Source organism: Sylvia atricapilla, chromosome 3 (genome assembly GCF_009819655.1).
Source record: "Sylvia atricapilla isolate bSylAtr1 chromosome 3, bSylAtr1.pri, whole genome shotgun sequence".
NCBI lineage: Eukaryota > Metazoa > Chordata > Aves > Passeriformes > Sylviidae > Sylvia > Sylvia atricapilla.
In genome coordinates, this window is record NC_089142.1 from 742,970 (window position 1) to 761,136 (window position 18,167).

Here is an 18,167-nt window from a genome sequence, read left to right on the forward strand (position 1 = left end):
AACCTCCAAATAAAGCTCCAAATTCCCTGGGGTCCAGCAAAGCCGAGCCAGCCCCAGGGGCCAGGGCAGCCTCAGCTCCTGCCACAGCCCCTGCAGAGGGACCCACGCTGCGTGGAGCAGTGTCCCGGTGGTGTCCCCGTGGTGTCCCCGTGCCCAGCCCGGGGCGCTCAGCACGGTGCCCACTGCCAGCCTCTGGCTGTCCGTCACTCCGAGCGCAAATCCTCGCCCGCTCCGTCAATAAATAGGGTTAAATAAATAAAGTGACAGATCCGGATCGGGGGGGCGGAGGAAGGGGAGGAGAGGAAGAGGAGGGAAGGAGGGAAGGAGGGGCAGCCGCCATCCCGGGGCCGTTCGTGTCTCGCACAAACACACACAAAGTAGCTGAGGACGAGGACGAGGCGCCGGGCGGAGCCTCCCTCGGCCCTCGGGGCTCAGTCCGGGACCAGCCTCACTCCTGGGCCGGCAGCGGGGCGGCGCACGGCGAGCTGGAGGCCAGCGACACGTGGGTGGTGGAGGATGGCAGCGACCGCGGCGTCTGGCACCTGGGGACACACACAGAGACACCGTGGGTCTGCTGCCCTGCCGCCCCTTCCCACATCCCCCCGAAATCCAGCCCTTTTCCCGGTCATTTCTGTGCGGGCAGCGCCAAAGGGCATCTCCTGTGCGTGGGAGGATACCTCGGGTCTGGGATAGAGGAGTACAATGGAATAAAGAGTATAATGGGATGGTTTGGGAGATCTTACAACCCACCCAGTGTCACCCCTGCCATGGCAGGGACACCTGCCACTGTCCCAGGGACACCTCCCACTGTCCCAGGGACACCTCCCACTGTCCCAGGGTCACCTCCCAGTGTCCCAGGGGCTCCAACCCCAGTGTCCAGCCTGGCCTTGGGCACTGCCAGGGATCCAGGGGCAGCCCCAGCTGCTCTGGGCACCCTGTGCCAGCCCTGCCCACCCTGCCAGGGAACAATTCCTGCCCCAGAGCCCATCCAGCCCTGCCCTGGGCACTGGGAAGCCATTCCCTGTGTCCTGTCCCTGCAGCCCTTGTCCCCAGTCCCTCTGCAGCTCTCCTGGAGCCCCTTTAGGCCCTGGAAGATGCTCTGAGCTCTCCCTGGAGCCTTCTCCTGTCCAGGTGAGCACCCCCAGCTCTCCCAGCCTGGCTCCAGAGGGGCTCCAGCCCTTGGAGCAGCTCCGTGGATTCCTCTGGACTCTCTCCAGGTCCCTCCTCACAGAGCTCCACACGATGCTGCTCCACAGCACCACCTCAGCAGCATTCCAAACCCTGAGCCCAGCCCGCAGCCCACGGGCAGGGGCAGCCCTGATGGGACCTTCCCGGCTCTGCTGTGACTCCTCCCCTGCCCCAAGCCCCACGGAAGGTCCCTGGCCGTGTGCTGCTGCATTTCCCACAACCGAGCAAATGATTCTATATAAGGAAAAGAGTTTTGCTTTCCTTCTGAACTTCAAAGGAAACTGGACTGGGATCTTCAGTGACATTCACACCGTGACTGGCTCAGTGCCAGGACAGGAGCACCTATAGCTGCTCCTCAGAAATGGAGCTAGTTTCTATTGGGCAGCAAGCCAAAAGCCCTCCTAAAACATTAAGTACTTAAAAAGGAGCACAGAGGTGCTCAGGGGCTTTTTGGGGTGTTTTAGCCAAGTGTGAGAGACTTTCCTACATCTGTGCACAGCTCTTGTTTTGTTTTTGTATCGTTTGTTATTTTATCATTAATTAAAAACCTTTTGCTTTTTTCAGAACACTTCCCACGAGCTGTGTCACAATTATCCTAATCCATCCTGAGAAGTGCTGGACCCCCTCAGAACCTGATACTCCTCTGTGCTTCCTGAGCCTGACTCCCAGATGTTTCCCTGGAAATTAAATCAAGAACCAGCTCTCCCAAGTGCTGTGTTTCCGTAGGATCAGGGAACCACGGACTGCTTTGGGCTGGAAGGGGCCTCAAAGCCCATCCAGTGCCACTCGTGCCGTGGGCAGGGACACCTCCCACTGTCCCAGAGTGCTCCAAATCCCAGTGTTTTGCTTGGCCAGAGGCAGGGATGGTTTTACAGAGCCAGCTCTCTCTGGGGGATGCCCTGGACACCCCTGGCTGCAGGAGAGGGGTACCTGTGGACACAGCTCACCCCACACCATGAAAGGGACCCATCTGTCTGTTGTCAAACACCTTCCCCCTGCCTCTCCCAGGTCCCAGTGTCACACTGTACCACTGTCACTCACCAGGAGCGGGAGTGGCACAGGACACACCTGACCCCACCCCATGAAAAGGGACCCATCTGTCAGTGGTCACCCGTGCTCCCTGCTGCCTCCCCGCGGTCCAGTGTCACACTGTATCGCTGTCACTCACCTGTGCAGGACACACCTGACCCCACCCCATGAAAGGGACCCATCTGTCTGTTGTCAAACACCTTCCCCCTGCCTCTCCCAGGTCCCAGTGTCACACCGTGCCGCTGTCACTCACCAGGAGCAGGACACACCTGACCCCACCCCATGAAAGGGACCCATCTGTCAGTTGTTACCCCTGCTCCCTGCTGCCTCCCCGCGGTCCCAGTGTCACGCTGTCCCGCTGTCACTCACCAGGAGCGGGAGTGGCACAGGACACACCTCACCCCACCCCATGACAAGGACCCATCTGTCAGTTGTCACCCCTGCTCCCTGCTGCCTCCCCGCGGTCCCGGTGTCACACCGCGCCGCTGTCACTCACCAGGAGCGGGAGTGGCGCAGGCGGGAGGCCGCGGGCCGCTCCAGGAGCCGCTCCAGGCGCAGCAGACGCTCCAGGTGCAGCGCCCGCGGGTCCTGCTCCGCCGCCTCCCCGCTGCGCTCAAACTCGAAGATTGCCGGAGGGGACAGGTCCAGCTCCAGGAACATGATGTTCTCAGCCTGCCCGGGGACAGCCAAGGCGGGAGTCAGGGTGGGGAGAGCACTGGCAATGCACGCTGCCAGCGCTCAGTGGGATCCTGCCCTGGCACGGCCACGCTGGGCTCCAGGCTCTGCTCTGCCTCTCCCAGGCCTGAGCAGCCCCGTCCTTTCCAGTGGCAGGAGCTGCCAAAGCCAGAGAGGCAGGAGCTGCAGGATTGGAGCCGTGAGGATAAAGATGGGAGCTTGAGTTGGTGTAGCCCAGATCCTCGTGAGCTTTACTCCATCTGCTCTCCTGGTGTTAGCCACCCCTCCACACATCCACTCACTGTCTGCCTTCATCCATCCACCTCTAGCCGTCCATGCACCTCCTTCCATCCATCCACCGGCCCATCCATCCACACATTCATACACCTCCATCCATGGCCATCCATCCATCCATGGCCATCCATCCACATCCATCCATCCATCCTTTCATCCACATCCCTCTATCCATCGACATCCATCCATCCACCTGCCCATCCACACATTCATACACCTGCATCCATGGCCATCCATCCATCCATCCACATCCATCCATCCACATCCATCCATCCATCCTTTCATCCACATCCCTCTATCCATCAACATCCATCCATCCACCTGCCCATCCACACATTCATACACCTCCACCCACGTCCATCCATCCATTCATACACCTCCATCCATGGCCATCCATCCATCCATGTCCATCCATCCACGTATCTATCCAACCATCCATCCACATCCATCCATTCATCCACCAATGTACATCCATCCATTCATCCACGTACATCCATCCACACATCCATCCACATCCATCCATCCACCAATGTACATTCATCCATCCACCCATATCCATCCATCCACGTATCTTTCCAACCATCCATCCACACATCCATCCATCCATCTACATCCATCCACCCAATGTACATCCATCCATCCATATCCATCCATCCATGTATCTATCTACATCCATCCATATCCATCCACACATCCATCTACATCCATCCATCCATCCCTCCATGTCCATCCACATCCATCTACATCCATCCCTCCATGTCCATCCACATCCACCTACATCCATATCCATCCATCCATTCATGTATCTATCCAACTATCCATCCAGACATCCATCCATCCATCCATCCATCCATTCATCCACGTACATCCATCCACGTATCTTTCCAACCATCCATCCACACATCCACCCATTCATCCACCCATCTACATCCATCCATCCATCTCCATCCATCCATTCATGTATCTATCCAACTATCCATCCACACATTCATCCACATCCATTCATCCATCTATCTCTCCATGTCCATCCACATCCATCTACATCCATCCATTTATCCATCCATCTACATCCATATCCATCCATCTATCCCTCCATGTCCATCCACATCTATCCACATCCATCCATCCATCTACATCCATCCATCCACATCCATCCATCCACATCCATCCCTCCATGTCCATCCACATCCATCTACATCCATATCCATCCATCCATTCATGTATCTATCCAACTATCCATCCAGACATCCATCCATCCATCCATCCATCCATCCATCCATCCATCTATCCCTCCATGTCCATCCACATCCATCTACATCCATATCCATCCATCCACCCATCCATCTACATCCATCCATCCACATCCATCCTTCCATGTCCATCCACATCCATCCATGTCCACCCATCCAGCTCCACCCACACATCCATCCATGGATCCACCCACCCCTCACACACTTCCATCCATCCGCGGATCCACGGATCCATCCATCCCCACCTGTCCAAGCCTCCCCAGCCCCTGGCCCAGCCCGGTGTCCCCTGACGTACCCGGAAGCGGGGGTGGGACCTCCTGGCCATGGCCACCCTGGCGTACTGGCTGATGGGCCTCTTGTAGCCCACGGCAGAGGTGGGGCGTCTCTTCATCTGGGAGCTGTTCCTGGGGCACACGGAGCGGGAACGTCAGCGGGAGCCGCGCCCAGGGCACACAGGGAGCTGGGCCCTTCCCACGGGAGGGCCTTGGAGGGGTCACACCCACGGGCACCTACAGCAGGCCCTGGGCCCAGCAGCCCTGGGGCCACCTCTGTGCATTGGGACAGGGATGGGGACACAGGGACAGGGACACAGGGACAGGGACACAGGGACAGGGACAGGGACACAGGGACAGGGACAAGGATGGGGACACAGGGACAGGGACTGTACCCTGGGGACAGGGACACAGGGACAGGGACACAGGGACAGCGACGGGGACACAGGGACAGGGACACAGGCACAGGGACACAGGGACAGGGATGGGGACACAGGGACAGGGATGGGGACACAGGGACAGGGACACAGGGACAGCGACGGGGACACAGGGACAGGGATGGGGACACAGGGACAGGGACACAGGCACAGGGACACAGGGACAGGGATGGGGACACAGGGACAGGGACACAGGGACAGGGACAGAGACTGTACCCTGGGGACAGGGACACAGTGACAGGGATGGGGACACAGGGACAGGGATAGGGACACAAGGACAGGGACAGGGATGGGGACACAGGGACAGGGACTGTACCCTGGGGACAGCGACACAGTGACAGGGATGGGGACACATGGACAGGGACAGGGATGGGGACAGAGATGGGGACACAGGGACAGGGATGGGGACACAGGAATAAGGACAGGGATGGGGACACAGGGATGGGGACAGCAACAGGGATACAGGGACAGGGACAGAGATGGGGACACAAGGACAGGGACCGGGACACAGGGACAAGGATGGGGACAGAGATGGAGACAAAAGGACAGGGACAGGGATGGGGACACAGGGACGGAGATGGGGACACAGGGACTGTACCCTGGGGACAGGCATGGGGACACAGGGACAGGGACACAGGGACAGTGACACAGGGACAGGGTCACAGGGATGGGGACAGCAACAGGGACACAGGGACGGGGATGGGGACACAGGGACAGGGACTGTACCCTGGGTACAGGGATGGGGTCACAGGGACACAGGGACAGAGATGGGGACACAGGGACAGGGACTGTACCCTGGGTACAGGGATGGGGTCACAGGGACACAGGGACAGAGATGGGGACACAGGGACAGGGACACAGGGACAGGGACGGGGACACAGGGACACAGGAACGGGGACACAAGGACAGGGATGGGGACACAGGGACAGGGATGGGGACAGCGATGGGGACACAAGGACAAGGACGGGGACACAAGGATAGGAACAGGGATGGGGACACAGGGACAGGGACACAGGGACGGGGACAGGGACACAGGGACAGGGATGGTGACACAGAGATGAGGACAGGGATGGGGACACAGGGACAGGGTCACAGGGATGGGGACAGCGACAGGGACACAGGGACGGGGACGGGGACACAGGGACAGGGACAAGGACAGGGACACAGGGACGTACCCTCCGGTGGGAACCAGCGGCTGGAATTTCCACTGGTCCTCGTCGCTGTCGAAGTACAGACGGTTCATGATCTTGTTCTTCTCCTCGGGAGGGATGAAGTTCTCGATGATCAGGTACCTGAGGGATGGAGCAGGAGAGGAAGGGGTCAAGGTGACAGGAGACAGGGACCAGGCTGGAAAGGGAGAGGAAAAGCAGGAAGAGGAGACATCGAAGGGGGAAGAAACATCCAGAGGGTGACAATGTGATGGGAGTGGAGAGGTTGAAGCAGCAGGACAGAGAGGGGACAGGCAGGAGAGGACGGGCACCAGACCCCTGGGAGCTCCAGGCAGGAGCAGGACTCTCTCCCTCCTCTCCTCCCACGTCTGCCTCCCACTGCCTGACCTGAAAATCAAGGAAAGCTCAAAAATGCCAAGCGGATCCCAGAGGGAATCCTTTTTTTCCCATGTTTTTTGGGGCGAGTCGAGCAGATGTCAAAAAACTGTTTTGAGGCAACGAGTTGCATCAGTGAGCTGTGGCTTCCGGTCAGAACCGTGTCAGAGGAGAGAGGGGGCAAAGCTGGAGATGGAATTGTTTGTAGTGAAACTGTTTCACCCTGAAAATTTCGCAGTGCTTGAAAATACCTGCGGGGTTACAGACACCCAAAGAGAGGAGTGTTGGAAGTGAGAACAAACCTCCAGGGCACTGGAGCAGCAGCTGCAGCTGCGGGAGGCTCCTGGAGGGAAAACTCTGCCCAAGGAGCTGGGGTCACCCCGAGTCCCCAGAGCTGCTGTCCCTCTGAGGATGGAGCAGGTCACCAGGTGCCCTCGGGGGTCACTTACCACCCGCCAGGTTCAGCCACAGCCACGCTTTCTGCTGGAACATTTCCTGGTTTTTCCCCTTTCTCAGCAACTCTTGGACGCCCCCTGTGCCCTGACCCGGCTCCCGGTGGCCACACCTTGTGCCACCACTGGCAGCTGGGCAGGGCTGGGCTGTCCCTGTCCCTGTCCCTGTCCCTGTCCCTGTCCCTGTCCCTGTCTCTGGGTGGGGTCAATCCCTCCAGTTCTGCACCCACTCTGAGCCTCTGAGCCCCTCAGCCCTGCTCTGACAGCCCAGCCCTGCTCTGAGCACCCTGGCCCTGCTCTGAGCACCCCAACCCTGCTCTGAGCACCCCAATCCTCTTCTGAACCCCTCAGCCATGCTCTGACAGCCCAGCCCTGCTCTAACAACACCCCAACCCTGCTCTGAGCACCCCAACTCTGCTCTAACAACACCCCAGCCCTGCTCTGAGCACCCCAATCCTGCTCTAACAACACCCCAACCCTGCTCTAACAACACCCCAACCCTGCTCTAACAACACCCTAACCCTGCTCTAACACCCTAACCCTGCTCTAACAACACCCCAACCCTGCTCTAACACCCTAACCCTGCTCTGAACACCCCAATCCTCTTCTGAGCCCCTCAGCCCTGCTCTGACACCCCAACCCTGCTCTGAGCACCCCAATCCTCTTCTGAACCCCTCAGCCCTGCTCTGAGCACCCCAATCCTGCTCTAACAACACCCCAACCCTGCTCTGACACCCCAACCCTGCTCTGAGCACCCCAATCCTCTTCTGAACCCCCCAGCCCTCCTCTAACACCCCAGCCCTGCTCTAACAACACGCCAACCCTGCTCTGAGCACCCCAGCCCTGCTCTGAGCACCCCACCTCTGCTCTGCACACCCCAACCCTGCTCTAACAATACCCCAGCCCTGCTCTAACAACACCCCAGCCCTGCTCTGAGCACCCCACCTCTGCTCTGCACACCCATTTCTTCAAGCCCCCCCGGGCCCAGGGGACCCCCAAGCACCTCACAAACACCTACTTGAGCTTCAGCTCCCGTGTCTGCTCGTTCTGGGCCTCCTCCAGGTCCTGGCGCACGCGGATGTACTCGTCGTGCTGGTCCTGGATCTCGGCCTTCACAGCCTGGAGCTTGGCATAGAGCTGGGAGAGGGGAGCAGCACCTCAGCCCTGCACCAGGCCTGGGGAGCCCCGGGCAGGGACATCCCTGTCCCTGTCCCCACCTGCCGCGCCTCTCACCTTCTTGAGCTTCTTGGTTTTGATCTCCACCTCCTGCTGCAGGGACGTGTAGGTCTCCCGCAGCTCCATGGTCTCCTCGTCCCTCAGCAGCATCTCCTGCTGCATCTCGCGCTCCCGGCGTTTCTGTGGCACAGGGATAAGAGTTGGAAAGGGGCCAGGCATGGGGACCAGCCCTGGGACAGCCCTGTCACCCCCCCTGTCACCCCTCTGTACCTGCTCGGCGATCTCCTGCCGCTTCAACTCCAGCATCTTCTGCTGCTCGTTGGTGTGGTCCACGATGGTCCTGCCCCCGATGAGCAGCTTGCTCTCCATGGCCTGCAGGGGACAGCGGGTCACTCCCAGCCACAGGCTTTGTCCCATGCCACCCTCACTGGGTGGTGGCCCCATCCCTGACCCCTGTTCTCATTCCTGACCCCTGTCCCCATCCCTGACTCCTGTCTCTATCCCTGTCCCCATCCCTGACCCCTGTCCCCATCCCTGACCCCTGTCCCCATCCCTGACCCCTGTCCCTATCCCTGTCCCTATCTCTGACCCCTGTCCCCATCCCCGACCCCTGTCTCTAACCCTGACCCCTTCCCTGACCCCTGTCCCCATCCCTGCCCCCTGTCCCTATCCCTGACCCCATCCCTGACCTGTCTCTATCCCTGTCCTCATTCCTGACCCCTGACCCCATCCCTGCCCCCTGTCCCCATCCCTGACCCGTCTCTATCCCTGTCCCCATCCCTGTCCCCTGTCCCTATCCCTGACCCCTGGCCCCATCCCTGACCCCTGTCCTCATCCCTGTCCCCATCCCTGACCCCTGGCCCCATCCCTGTCCCTATCCCTGTCCCCTGTCCCCATCCCTGACCCCTGGCCCCATCCCTAACCCTGTCCCCTGTCCCCATCCCTGACCCCTGGCCCTGTCCCCTGTCCCCACCCCTGTCCCCTGTCCCCATCCCTGTCCCAATCCCTGTCCCCTGTCCCCACCCCTGTCCCCATCCCTGTCCCCATCCCTGACCCGTCTCTATCCCTGTCCCTATCCCTGTCCCCTGTCCCTATCCCTGTCCCCATCCCTGACCCGTCTCTAACCCTGACCCCTGTCCCTATCCCTGACCCCTGCCCCCATCCATGACCCCTGTCCCCATCCCTGTCCCCATCCCTGAACCCTATCCCTGACCCCATCCCTGTCCCCTGTCCCCATCCCTGTCCCCTGTCCCCATCCCTGTCCCCTGTCCCTCTCCCCATCCCTGACCCCTGTCCCCATCCCTGTCCCCTGTCCCCATCCCTGTCCCCTGTCCCCATCCCTGTCCCTGACCCCTGTCCCCATCCCTGCTCTCTGGGAGGTGGAAGAGCTCAGTGCCCACGTGCTGGAACGCTGCTGATGGGGAAGAGGCTGTGATCAGACTGGATATTGGGAACAATTCCCTCCTGGAAAGGGCTGTCCTGCCCAGGGCGGTTTGGAATCCCCATCCCTGGGGGGACTGAAAAGCCCTGTGGGTGTGGCATTGGGGACAGGGGTGGCAGTGCTGGGGACGGCTGGCCTCGGTGACCCTTGAAGGGCTTTTCCCACAATTCCATGACTCCATGGACACCCGGCAGCCCGGGGCTGGTTCAGCAGCACGGGCACAGCGGCGGTGGCTGGCTGGGCTGTGGGTGACGTGTCCCCTGTCCCCTCCACTGGCCACTGGCTCCCAGCCCAGGCTGCTCCGGGAGCTTCCTTCCGCACAGCTGCCATCCCAGGGAGGGACAGCAGCTGCAGCCCGGCCCCCGCAGGGGCTGTGCACACAGAAATGCACAAACACACACCCAAAAACACACACAAATACACACAGGGGCTGTGCACACTGAAATGCACAAACACACACCCAAAAACACACACAAATACACACAGGGGCTGTGCACACTGAAATGCACAAACACACACCCAAAACCACACACAAATACACACACAAATACACACAGGGGCTGTGCACACTGAAATGCACAAACACACACCCAAAAACACACACAAATACACACACAGGGGCTGTGCACACAGAAATGCACAAACACACACCCAAAACCACCCAAAACCACCCAAAACCACCCAAAACCACACACACAGGGGCTGTGCACACTGAAATGCACAAATACACACCCAAAAACACACACAAATACACACACAGGGGCTGTGCACACTGAAATGCACAAACACACACCCAAAACCACCCAAAACCACACACACAGCGGCTGTGCACACTGAAATGCACAAACACACACCCAAAACCACCCAAAACCACCCAAAACCACACACACAGCAGCTGTGCACACAGAAATGCACAAACACACACCCAAAACCAGACACACAGCGGCTGTGCACACTGAAATGCACAAACACACACCCAAAAACACACACAAATACACACACAAATACACACAGGGGCTGTGCACACAGAAATGCACAAACACACACCCAAAACCAGACACACAGCGGCTGTGCACACTGAAATGCACAAACACACACCCAAAAACACACACAAATACACACACAGGGGCTGTGCACACTGAAATGCACAAACACACACCCAAAACCACCCAAAACCAGACACACAGGGGCTGTGCACACTGAAATGCACAAACACACACCCAAAACCACCCAAAACCAGACACACAGGGGCTGTGCACACTGAAATGCACAAACACACACCCAAAACCACCCAAAACCAGACACACAGGGGCTGTGCACACTGAAATGCAAAAATACACACCCAAAAACACACACACAGGGCTGTGCACACTGAAATGCACAAACACACACCCAAAAACACACACAAATACACACACAGGGGCTGTGAACACTGAAATGTGCACACAGATATGCACAAACACTCAAATACACACCCAAAAACACACACAGAAGTGTGCACACAGAAATGCACAAAACACAAAAATAAAAACACACACGCACAGAGAAATGTGCACACACAAATGTACAAACACACAAATAAACACACAAATACACACACAGAAATGTGCACACAGAAATGCACAGACACACAAATAGACACACACAAAAACACACACAGAGAAATGTGCACACAGAAATGCACAAACACACAAACACACACACAGGGGCCGTGCATAAACAAATGCACACACAGAGGCTGTGCACACACAACACGGACACAAAGGTGTGCAGGATGTGTGCACACACACACACACACACACACACAGAGCACATCCTGTGCCAGGCTGAGCATGGACATGGCTACGTGTAGGAGCACTGGGTATCTGTGCACACGTGTGAGAGGGTAAGCACACTGCGTGTGTGTGCAGTGTGTGTGTGCACTGTGTGTGCACTGTGTGTGTGCACTGTGTGTATTTGCACACTGTGTGCACAGTGTGTGTGCGTATGTACACACTGTATTTGTGTGTGTGTATTTGCACACTGTGTGTGTGTGTGTATTTGCACACTGTGTGTGTGTATGTACACACTGTGTGTATTTCTGTGTGTATTTGCACACACTGTGTGTGTGTGCACTGTGTGTAATTTTCTGTGTGTATTTGCACACTGTGTGTGCACACCATGTGTGTGTTTATGTACACACTGTGTGTATTTCTGTGTGTGTATTTGCACACTGTGTATGTGTGTGTATGTGTGTGTGCACTGTGTGTATTTCTGTATGTGTGTATTTGCACACCGTGTGTGCACACCATGTCTGTATGTACACACTGTGTGTATTTCTGTATGTGTACACACTGTGTATGTGTGTGTATGTGTGTGTGCACTGTGTGTATTTGCACACTGTGTGTGCACTGTGTGTGTGTATGTACACACCGTGTGTATTTCTGTGTGTGTATTTGCACACTGTGTATGTGTGTGTTTATGTACACACTGTGTGTATTTCTGTGTGTGTGTATTTGCACACTGTGTATGTGTGTGTGCACTGTGTGTGTATGTACACACTCTGTGTGTGTGCACTGTGTGTATTTGCACACTGTGTGTGTGTATTTGCACACTGTGTATGTGTGTGTGCACTGTGTGTGTATGTACACACTGTGTGTGTGTGCACTGTGTGTATTTGCACACTGTGTGTGTGTATTTGCACACTGTGTATGTGTGTGTGCACTGTGTGTGTATGTACACACTGTGTGTGTGTGCACTGTGTGTATTTGCACACTGTGTATGTGTGTGTTTATGTACACACTGTGTGTATTTCTGTGTGTGTGTGTACACACTGTGTATGTGTGTGTATGTGTGTGTGCACTGTGTGTATTTCTGTGTATTTGCACACTGTGTGTATGTGTGTGTGCACTGTGTGTGTGTATGTACACACTGTGTGTGTGTGTATTTGCACACTGTGTGTGTGCACTGTGTGTGTATGTACACACTCTGTGTGTGCACTGTGTGTATTTGCACACTGTGTGCACACCATGTCTGTATGTACACACTGTGTGTATTTCTGTGTGTGTATTTGCACACTGTGTATGTGTGTGTTTATGTACACACTCTGTGTATTTGTGTGTGTGTGTGTACACACTGTATGTGTGTGTGTATGTGTGTGTGCACTGTGTGTATTTGCACACTGTGTGTGTGTGTGTATTTGCACACTGTGTATGTGTGTGTTTATGTACACACTGTGTGTATTTCTGTGTGTGTGTATTTGCACTGTGTGTGTGTGTGCACTGTGTGTATTTGCACACTGTGTGTGTGTGTGTATGTACACACTGTGTATGTGTGTGTGTATTTGCACACTGTATGTGTGTGTTTATGTAGACACTGTGTGTATTTGTGTGTGTGTGTACACACTGTGTATGTGTGTGTATGTGTGTGTGCACTGTGTGTATCTGCACACTGTGTGTGTGTGTATTTGCACACTGTGTATTTGCGTGTTTATGTACACACTGTGTGTATTTGTGTGTGTGTGTGTGTACACACTGTGTATGTGTGTGTATGTGTGTGTGCACCGTGTGTATTTGCACACTGTGTGTGTGTATTTGCATGCTGTGTGTGTGCACTGTGTGTATTTGCACACTGTGTATGTGTGTGTGCACTGTGTGTGTATGTACACACTGTGTGTATTTCTGTGTGTGTGCACTGTGTGTGTGTATGTACACACTGTGTGTGTGTGTGTATTTGCACACTGTGTATGTGTGTGTGTGTGCACTGTGTGTATTTGCACACTGTGTGTGTGTATTTGCACACTGTGTGTGTGTATTTGCACACTGTGTATGTGTGTGTGTGCACTGTGTGTATTTGCACACTGTGTGTATGTGTGTATTTGCACACTGTGTATGTGTCTGTGTATTTGCACACTGTGTGTGTGTATTTGCACACTGTGTGTATGTGTGTGTGTGCACTGTGTGTGTGCCCTGCAGCCCTGCTCCTGTGTCAGGCTGTCCCTGGGGGCAGAGCAGGGCACACCCCGTGCCCACCACGGTGGCACCTCAGCACGGCCGGGCCCAGATGTCCCCAGGACACCACACACAGCGTGAAAAATCAATCCCCCAGACACAGAAACAGCTCGGCCACCATCTCTGAAATGTCCCCTCTGCCACCAGCGTGTGGCCACCCTCACCCACTGGGGTGTGCCCCTGAGGTCCCCCTGGCCACGCTCCTCCTGGGGCCTGCCCCACCCCACTGCCACGGCCCTGAGGGGCAGGGGGCCACCAGGCCATGCCAAGGGCACTGCCAGCACTGGGGAGGCACACACAGTGGCCATGGTGCTGTGTCACATGTCCCTGGGCAGGGTGGGGGGCTCTGGCAAACCTGTGGTCCCCATCCCCACTGACGGCTGCTTGGGGCAAGGCTCTATTGCCATGATTTTTCCCCCCAATTTTTCCCCTTCTGGCTGCAGGGGGCACATTGAGGGTTCTGGGGGAAGCCAGGGGACACCCCACAATTGTGCCTCCCTACTCTTGCCACCCAGTGAGACCCCCACAGCCACTCACAGCCCCCCAGTGGGTGTCCCATCTGGCCCCCCTGACCCCAGGATTCCTCCAGATGGATATCCCAGGCTGGGTGCTCTGCTGGGGGCTGAGACCCCTCACCCCATCCTGTGCCATCCCCTGCCAGTGCTGGGGGCACTGGGGTGCCACAGGCCCCTCACCTCTTCCCCTCCAAACCCAGTTCTTGGTGCCACTCGCTCCCCTTGACACTGAGTGTCCCCTGGGGTGTGCTGGGACGATGGCCCCGCTGCCATCCCCTCCCACGGAGCTCCCCCCTGCACACACCACCCCTGCCAGATGAAGAGGTTTCTCAGTGCCACTGTTTCCTCCCTGCCAGGGCATTTATTCCCTCTAACGAAGAGACTCCCAATCTCCTTTAGCGCTAAGCCTCTCCCAGGAACTCATTTCCTGCGCCCAAAGAACTTCCCAGCGCTCTCCCTCCCGCTGACCTCGGCCTCAGCCCCTGGCACGGCACTGGAAACACCCAACACCCCACACCCAGCTCCTCTTGGCACAGCCCCTCTGCCTGGGCACCTCTCTGGGCCCCCAGGGGCACATCTGGGTGCCCAAATGCACATCTGGGCCCCCAGGGGCACATCTGGGCCCCCAGGAGCACATCTGGGTGCCCAAATGCACATCTCCTGGGGCAGGCTGACCCCACCTCTCTGAGATCGTTGTCCCACATGTCCCAGCTGGGTGGCAGAGGCAGAGCCCACACCCACGAGTGTGACAGCAAGATGGGGTGCAGTGTGGCACCCCCGTGGGTGCGGGGGGCACCCCGTGTCCCCCTGTCACCTCGGCTGCCTTTGCTCCTTGCCTGGCCCCAGTGAGTGGCAAAGCTGCCCGTGAGCACCGTGAGGCCACCCAGTGTCCCCGCAGTGTCCCGTGGGCAGTGCCCAGTGGGGTGAGTGGCACAGCAGGCTGTGCCCCTCTGGCACAGGGTGGATTTACGCTCGCCAAGGTGACACCTCTCTGCTGTCACTGTGCTGTACCCCCAGAGCCAGATTGTCCCTGCGTGCACAGAGCTCCAAAGGCCACCAAAAGGGACATGGTGTCATCTCGCCTCCGGCCCTGCCTTGTTACTCAGCACTTCCAGGACACACAGCGGCCCTGAGCCAGCCCTGCTGTGCCAGACAGGGAGACAGTGCTGGACAGCTGCCAGCCCAGCCTGCACCCCACAACCTGCACCCCCCTGACGTGGGGGGATGGCTGCAGAACCCCCGTGCCAGGCATCCTGCTCTGCCAGGACACCCATCACGGGACAGCCGTCACGGGACACCGGCCAGCAGCCTCTGCCCCAGTGGCACGTCCCCACGGTCTCTGTGCAGGCATCCAGGCATGGCCACGCTTCCCTGGGCATGATCACACATCCCTGGGCACGGCCACGTGTCCCTGGGGCTGCAACAAACACGACCCTGGCCATGGAAGGGGGTCCAGAGCCCCTGGTCCATGTCCCCCCTGTCCCTGCCTGGGCTCCGGCCCCGTGCCCAAATCCAGGCCGGCCAGTGCTGAAGTAGATGTGCCAGAGGGGCCATGCTGAGCGTGATGCAGAGGATCAGGGTGCTGGGGCTCCCTCCCCACTGCTGGGACTGTGGTCCTGTCCCCATGGCCACCACGGGCAGAGGGGAGGGATCAGGACAGCTCAGTGGGGACAGGAGCAGGGCTGGGGCAGGGAGAGGTGCAGCCCCAGACCCTCGGCACAGCTGGGGCTGCTGTGGCCCCTCTCACCAAATCCCTGAGCATCCCTGAGCCAGCGGTGGTGCCCCCAGCCACCCTGCTGTGCCTTGGGGTGGCAGGAAGGATTTGGGGTGGGGAGGGGGCTGGGGGTCCCTGCCAGGCCCTGCCTGTCCCCACAGAGCCCACTGGGAGCCAGGGGACAGGCAGGGGCAGGCGCACCTTGTCCCCAGCCCTGGGCTCGCTCCCGAGGCCACCAGGGCAGAATCTGCAGCATCACTCTCATCACTCCCCGTTCCCACGCAAGCTGCTTTGTTGTGCCGAAGGGGACAAGAGCTGAGCGCAGCACACTCGTGCCACCAGTGACCCAGTCCCCCACAGCCCTTCCCTCCCAGCCCCTGCAGCTCCCACACAGGTCCCAGCACACCAGAGCCTGGGGCTGCCCTTGGGGACCCTGCCTGGACACCTTGTTCGGGAGCAAAGCTCCCTGTTTGGGATCCATTCCCACTCCACACGAGGGGCTGGCGGCACAGCAGGTACCCCATCTGTGACCCGTGTGGCAACACAAACCTTGTACTTGATGGCCAGCAGCTCCGTGGCCTCCTGCTCCTTCCGCAGGTCCTCTATCATCTTCTCCTTCTCCTGGAGCAGCTTCTGCTTCTCCTCACTCACCAGGCTGTGGTCGTCCTGGATAGCGGCTTTCTCCTCTTCCAGCCTCTCCTTCTGCTCCTTCAAGTAATTCTCCATGTTCTTCTCCAGGCCATCCTCGTGCTCGTCCTCCCCTTCATTGTCCACGGTGCCCTCTCCATCCACGGCTTTCTTCCTCCGGCTGCTCCTTCTCCTCTTCTTCCCCAGCATCCCGCGTTTCTCCAGCTGGGCTTTCAGCCGGACGATCTCCTCCTGGAACTCCCGCAGCAAGGTGTCCTTGGGGTCCTCGTTCACCCGCGGCTTGTTCTTGATGTTCTTGGCCCTGTTGGCGAACCTGAGGGTGGAGAGGCTCTCGTCGTAGCTGTGGGAGGCCGGGCCCAAGGTGGCCACCATGATTGTCTTGGCGTTGCCCCCGAGGGAGTCCTGCAGCAGGCGGGTGAGCTTGGAGTCCCGGTAGGGGATGTGCGTGCTCCGGCCGTCCACCAGCGCCGAGATGACGTTGCCCAGGGCCGAGAGGGAGAGGTTGATCTTGGAGGCTTCCTTGGGGCGCTCTCCCTGAGCCCCCATTTTGTTCTGGCGCTCGCTGCCGGCCAGGTCCACGAGGTTGAGCTTGCCCACGCGGATGTGCTCCTCGCCGTCGGGGCCCGTCTCGCTGCACTCGATGGTGATCAGGAAGATGGCGTGGGAGCGGGAGCTGTGCTCGTTCATGTTGGTGCTGCCCACCGAGCGCGTCTGGCTGCCCAGGTTCATCACGTGCTCGATCTCCTTGACGTTCTTCGTCACGAAGGAGGAGAGGTCCTTGATGTACACCCCGGTCTCGGGGTTCTCCTTCAGCTCCAGCTTCTTGCTCTGGTCCTTGGCGAGGAGGTCCCTGATCTCCTCCTGGTAGATCTCCAGGTAGGAGGCCCTCACCAGGTACTGCTGGTTCTGGGAGCGGGAGATGTGGGTGAAGATGTGCTCGAAGGCGCTGGGGATGATGCCGCGCTTCTCCGGCTCCGCCCAGGCGCCCTGCATGGTGTAAGTCTTGCCGGTGCCCGTCTGCCCGTAGGCGAAGACGGTGCCGTTGAAGCCCTGCAGCACCGAGTCGATGAGCGGCCGCACCGTCTCGTCGTAGAGGTCGGCCTGCTTGGAGCCGGCGTCGTACACGGCGTCGAAGGTGAAGGTCTTGGGCAGCTCCCCGGGGGCGGCGCGGGGGTTGCGGATGCTCACCTGGCCCAGCTTCACGTCCAGCTCCAGGACGCGCTCGTATCCCGCCGCCTCCTCCCGCCGGCTCATGGGCCGGCAGCGGGCCACCACCCGGAGCGCCTCGCAGCCGCCGCGGGGCTTACCGGCCATGGCGGCGGCGGGCGGGACCGGCGGCTCAGCGGGGCTGGGGGGGCTCAGCCGCGCCGCCCCCGCGGCATCCCCGGGACCGGGGCCGGGGCGGAGCCGGGGCGCGGGGCGCGGGCGGCCGGGGCGCGGCGGGGCGGCCCCGCCGGGCGCTGGCTCATGGCAGCGCGGCCGCTGCGCCCCGCCCGGTGCGGGGATGGGGCTGCCGGACCGGGGCGCGGCCGCGCCGCGATTG

General features: G+C 58.8%; 1 protein-coding gene across 1 annotated transcript; it reads right to left on the reverse strand.

Annotated features, from left to right (window-relative positions):
• Window positions 1–211: 211 nt before the first annotated feature.
• Window positions 212–17,957, reverse strand: KIF3C (kinesin family member 3C). The gene is made up of 8 exons (XM_066314556.1): window positions 16,526–17,957; window positions 8,588–8,689; window positions 8,375–8,497; window positions 8,160–8,278; window positions 6,321–6,437; window positions 4,732–4,840; window positions 2,714–2,889; window positions 212–542 (listed from the first exon to the last, which is right to left on the reverse strand). Exons 1-8 carry the CDS (start codon window positions 17,936–17,938, stop codon window positions 449–451), a joined length of 2,253 nt encoding a protein of 750 aa, XP_066170653.1. The 5' UTR covers window positions 17,939–17,957; the 3' UTR covers window positions 212–448.
• Window positions 17,958–18,167: the final 210 nt, after the last annotated feature.

Excerpts from the sequence above, each read along its gene's own strand:
- KIF3C (XM_066314556.1), bottom strand. The coding sequence starts at position 17,938 with ATGGCCGGTAAGCCCCGCGGCGGCTGCGAGGCGCTCCGGGTGGTGGCC. Across the intron at positions 6,438-8,159 it reads ACACGGGAGCTGAAGCTCAA|GTACCTGATCATCGAGAACT; the intron begins GTAGGTGTTTGT and ends TCCATCCCTCAG. Across the intron at positions 543-2,713 it reads CTGCGCCACTCCCGCTCCTG|GTGCCAGACGCCGCGGTCGC; the intron begins GTGAGTGACAGC and ends GTGTGTCCCCAG.